At 39.6% G+C, this 5,919-nt stretch overlaps 1 protein-coding gene across 1 annotated transcript; it reads right to left on the bottom strand.

Annotated features, from left to right (window-relative positions):
* Positions 1 to 1,491: 1,491 nt before the first annotated feature.
* On the bottom strand, positions 1,492 to 4,136 carry LOC114571793 (mas-related G-protein coupled receptor member A4-like). The gene is made up of 3 exons (XM_028602986.1): positions 3,789 to 4,136; positions 3,108 to 3,295; positions 1,492 to 2,029 (listed from the first exon to the last, which is right to left on the bottom strand). The coding sequence occupies exons 1-3, from the start codon at positions 4,134 to 4,136 to the stop codon at positions 1,492 to 1,494; spliced, it is 1,074 nt and encodes a 357-aa protein (XP_028458787.1).
* Positions 4,137 to 5,919: the final 1,783 nt, after the last annotated feature.

Below are 5,919 nucleotides of genomic sequence, written 5' to 3'. Positions count from 1 at the left end.
TGTTTAAAACCGCGACCGTTACCTTCTCTGGTTTAAATATGAGGACGTAGTTCCTACTGCCACTGGGGGGGGGGATAGTTTATGAAACGCTCCTGTGGGTCACTTTGACGGTAGAAATAAATGACAGATGTCATTGTCTGGTAGATATTTATACAGCACATCTCAAACATGGAGACAATTACAGGCAAAAAAAACATTAAAACATTTTAAACAATACGCAATAAAACCAGAATGAAATCAATTAAGATCAAAACAAAATTCAAGCATATCTTAGCATATGCTATCATAGGTTAACATGTTAGCATATGTTAAGTTAGCATATATTAGCATGTGTTATGAGATAAGATATAATATAAGATATACTTTATTGTCCCCGAAAGAAAATTTGTTTTGTCCGTTCCGCAGCTTTACAAAGACAACACAAATACAGAAAATAAACATCTCTCAACCCATACTCTCATACAACACAAAGATGCTTCCATATAGTAAAGACATTAAATACTCCTTTCATTGGCATTTTTCAATTGAACATTGCGGCTGCATTCTCCGCAATAATTGTAGCACAGCCCTTGCACAATAAGATATTGCACAACTAACATATTACCCAACCCCAATAGCCTACATGTTGCTCAAATGACACAATTTACACAATATAGTGATAATGCACAACCCAAATAGCCCACGTATTGCACAACTAACATAATGCACAACCCCAAAAGCCTATGCACCAAAAACATATTGCATAACCCCAATAACCTACTTATTGTGCAATGACATAGTGCACAACCCAGCCAGCCTACATGTTAGTGATGATAAGCTTAATGGACATAGGCACAAATGAGTGTTTATATCGGTTTAGCCTGCATTTAGGTACCCTGAATCTTCTACCAAAGGGTAAAAGGTGAAATTATGGGTGAAGTATGTGGGTCGGATTGGAAACTATTTTTTGTGCCTGTCTGATAACCGACTGCTCATAAATTGTCTTGGGGGACAGATGGCTTTTGACCCCCATAATCTTCATAGCTGTCTGTACCTGACGAGCGATCTGTGATTTGGACTGTACTGTCAGGTTACCATACCAGGCTGTGATACCATATTTTAGAACACTCTCTAGTAAGTGTTAGTACGTTAACATATACTAGTATGTTGGCATATGATAGCTACCTTTCTACTAACACAGATAACCTTTTTTACTGACACAGAAAAACCAGTAGAACCGTCACATCCGCATATGCTAGCTTGTTGGCATATGTAAAAATATGTTAGCATGTTAGCATATGCTATAATGGGTTAGCATTGATGAATATTTACTACACATGCCCAGTGTGTGTGAATGGTCATGGGATATGTGTTGTCAAATGTGTAATTATGCACAAAGATTGGTTCTGCTACTGGATATAAAACTATTGTGTGCGTTGAGATCGCTTTTGTCTCCAAATGCTGCTTAAAAATCAAAACGTAGCAGTGTGGATGTTGCCTGAGTCCAATTTTCTATTTGTCACTGATAGTATTGTTTTCCAGACTGCTGACATCTTTGTATTCCACTCTGCAACAATGCACAGAGGCCAAAATCTTGCCTAGGGCCCCTTTCTTCATGAAGATATACAGAACCAAGTCTGCAAGAGGATTCAAATTAAGAAACACAGTAGACAGGTAGAAGAGAGTATTAGTTAGTGACTTGTCGCTTGTGTATCTCACTACCATTATCAAAATTATGTTGGGTAGGAAAAGCAGCGTGTAAATTAACAGCACGAGGAACAAAGTTCCTACAATTCGTCGTCTTTCGTCAGGCGGGATCGAGGCGTTGGCAGACAGGACTTTGAGAGTCGCACAGCAGAAAAATATGAGCAGTGGAAGGGGAAGGAGCAGAAAGACAACAGCGATGATTTGTGGGATGTCAAAATTACTGCCGAAAAATATAGTGAAAAGGTAGAGAGAAGGAAGGGCCCAGGCCACAACACAGATCACCACAGTGGACTTGATGGTTCGTCTACAGTGGTACCACAGTGGGAAGACGATCAGCAAATACCTGAAATACAAGATAAACAGCTTCAGATTTCAATAATCCAATGGTCAGAAGAAGAAGAAGATATACATGCTGGATCAAACTATTCATATGAACAGGTTGGTATGATATTGAACGAAAATGCATGCACACCAATTCCTATGATATGAGAGATACATTACACAGAAGGAGTTACACATGCTGGATCAACGTATTCTCATCAACAGGTTTGTACTGCATGACTGTGGACTTTAGGAGAAGTCCCCCCCCCGCCCACTCCACCCCTAACCATCCAGAACGACAAAGTATCCACTGTGGATTCCTTTAAGTTCCTGGGATCAACCATTTCACCGGACCTAAAATGGTCTCCCCACATTGACTCTTCCCAGAAAAAGGCCCAGCAGAGGTTATACTTCCTGTGACAGCTAAGGAGGTTTAATCAGCCTAAGGAGCCGCTGACCACTTTCTACTCAGCCATCATTCAGTCTGTCATCTGTACCTCCATCACTGCCTGGTTTGGGTCAGCCACCAAACGGGACAAGGCCAGACTGCAACGGACAATTAGGGCTGCAGATAGGATCATTGGAGCTGAGGTTCCCTCCATCCAGGACTAGTACGGTCCAGGGTCAGGAGATACAGAGCTCTGTTCGCCAAAACCAGCTGTTTCTTTCCCCAAGCAGTCACTCTCTTGAACGCTCAGAAATAGCCCCCACCCTTACACTGAACAATTACAACATTGTTATTATTATATTATGATTGCACTGAACCACATTGCACTATATTTAAATCTTAAATGTGGACTACACTAATATTGTACTATTCCTTCCCTCTCTTCAATTGTTATTGTATATTTTTTTGTAAATTTGTAAATTCTATTGTATTGTGTATTGTTATACTGCATACTTAACAGTATTTTTTTATATTTCTTATTGTCCTTTCTGTTTTTATTCTTTATATGTTAATTGAGTGTTTTAGATGGGAGAAAAGATTAACCAGAGTCAAATTCCTTGTTTGTTTACGCAAACCTGGCCAATAAAGCTGATTCTGATGATATTGTACAAAAAATGCATGCAAAACAATTCCTATGATATGAGACATATACCTTTCCATTGCTATGAACACCATGAAGCCAACACTGGTCATCAGACTGTAGCTGTAAATACTATTGTAGATAATGTACATTATCGTGTTCTTAGGTTGTGCCACGTCCCAGATCATGCAGCAGAGCTGGATGAGGTCAGAAATCAGAAGGTTGATGACGTAGATGGGAACAACGTGATCATTTCGTACCTGCAGTAAAAGTAAATCAAAGAAAATCTGAACTCTCTGCTCAGCAGTTACAGTCAGTCAGCCTTTTTTGAATTTCATATTTTTATTCAAACTCTTTTTTGCTGTCAGAAACACATTCTCATATGCACAACTCGTCAAATACTGACACTTGGTCAGCACCCATAAAGTTTCACCTTTCAACGTGCAGGGTAAAACCACTTAGAGTTAGAGAATGATCATGGATGGGGTTACAAGCTTTATGTTTAAGTGACACACAGGACAAGAATGGGACAGTTGGGGTTAGGAAAAGATTGTGCGTTGGGTTACAAAATTTACATTTAGGTAAGACACGGGACAGTTAGGGTTAGGAAAAGATTGTGGATTTGGTTACAAAATGTACGTTTAAGTGAACCCCCTGGACAACAAGAGGACACAACCTTGGAAACTTGGTGCCTGACCCAGATTCTATACACACATATAGTAAATAAATAAATATCATTCCTAATGTTCATACCAGAGAGTAGAGAGAGTAGATGGCGATGATGGTCAAAGGAAGGCCGATGGAAATGATGATGTATGTCACCACATATGTGATGAATCCAGCTTCAGTGTCATTGAGGTAGCCGAAGGTGCTGTTGGTGAGATTACTGGAGCCTGAGGTGCTGTTGGTGAGATTACTGGAGCCTGAGGTAAATATGCTGGTGTAAATATCAGAGCTTTGAGGGTTGAAGTCTGAAGGAATGCCTAAAGGGTCACTGATCTCTGATGGATATAGAGTTGGAATGCTGTTGTTTGTGAAGTTGTCCTGTGAAGTGATGCTGATAAAGATGCTGTTGTCCTGTGTAGTGTTGTTGACGTCCATTCTTCAGAGGGGTAACCTGTAGGTAAGGAGATCAGGTTATAGAAAGGACATTTCGAATTTAAATTATTTTGAATAAATCAACATTTTAGCATGAAAATGTTCCAGGGACCTTTGTTTGAGCAGATTTGTAGTCTTTTGGATGATAGTTTTGAGTCTATTTTAATGGTTGTTTTGCTTGTCTATGTAGTTGTTTCATTAAGTGTTGTCGCTGCAGGACGGTTACCTTTTATCTGCTAACCCTAAACTGTCCAGACTGTCACCTCAAACCTCACCATGTATCGTTGGATATCATAGGAACTGTTCATGAGACAACTTATTCGCATAAACAGGTATGTATATTCTTCGAAATTTCCGTGACTGCCATTGCTTACGTGAAAGTGGAGTTAAGTGGTCTTTACGGTTACAATTAGCCGACAAATAGTGACTGACCTGCAATGACAACAGCTAAGTTTAGACACCAAAACGACTACCGTTAGTTAAGATCACAAAAAAGTGAAAGGGGAGATATTTCCTGCCAACTGGCAGATCTTCTTCACAACATCGGCCATTGGACATAAGATCAACGAAGCATCTTAGAACATGAAGGAAGGACACATGACTGTAAAGACAATTTCACATTTTAAAAAGTGACTGTAATGATTAAAGTATTTATTGAACTTTGCTCTGTTGTGCTAAGATTTACTGTTGGAGTTCAGCAACTTGATAGAGGTTGGAATAAACGATATCTTAAGTCTGTATGTTTTACATCTTGGCACACTAAATATTCTCCCCGATGGCAGAAGTTCATATTCAGGAAAGAGAGGGTGTTGAGAGTCTGCAGTGAGCATGAGCCCAGGTTGCTACTGAGCCGTGCACCCAGAAGTCACTGTAGGTGTAGATTATCATCCATCTGACAACTCTTTCAGCTCGGCTCGCAGCTTTTCAAAGGTACACTTTAAAACATTACTGTTTTTACTATTTTTCTTATAAAGACAGCCTATTCAGCAAGAATAAAAGAACTGCAAACAGTCATAGAAATTGTTATGGCTGCATCCGGCACCCTCGTGTGTGTGTTTAACTGATTGTGTTTTATCTGAGATGCAAAGCAGGCTGTGCCATCCCATGCTGAGGATTAGTTGGCCAAGGGAAGTTCGCCCAGTTCCTGTGTTCCCTGAGAAGGTGAGTCTGATTGGTGCGGCATGCTACCACTGCCCCAATCGAGGAGCTCCGGTGAAGTCTGCCTTTGGCTTAAATAGCCTGCTTGACTGGCAGTTCAAGGCAGCTGTCAGAACAGATTAGTTTTCCTCATTGTATGTCTGTGTGAGGAAATGGGCCAGGGGTTTGAGCTTTAATAACTGACATCACTCTTGCACTTAACAGGTTTGTCTTGTATAATTACACTAGGTTCAGGGGGCTGTGTGCATTGTGTTTTTGTTTTGCAAAGTTTTTTAGTTAAAGATAATTATAGTTTATCCTTTTGTTTTCTCATAGCTGTAGCAGTAGTCTTCCTTTTGAGGATCTATTTTTGTTATTTTCTTTGTTGATTTCCACAACACCCATTGGCCCATTTTTCCATTGTGAGTTCTCTTTGCCTTATTCTAAATAAATATCCTTTCAAATTACATACCAATTACATCTGCTTTATGTCCTGATACCCGTAGCACTACAGGACGTAACAGAAATGAAAATGGAAACTGTAACGAGTAAACAGCTTTGGGCCTTTCATTTGGATGTTTCAATCTGATAATTTTAAATGATTAAAAATGAGGATCTATTTTTGTTATTTTCTTTGTTGATTTCCACA

The sequence above is a fragment of the Perca flavescens genome, chromosome 17, assembly GCF_004354835.1.
Source record: "Perca flavescens isolate YP-PL-M2 chromosome 17, PFLA_1.0, whole genome shotgun sequence".
In the NCBI taxonomy this organism is placed as follows: Eukaryota; Metazoa; Chordata; class Actinopteri; order Perciformes; family Percidae; genus Perca; species Perca flavescens.
Note: the sequence above shows the minus strand (reverse complement) of the source record. Positions and strands in the feature narration are given on the sequence as shown.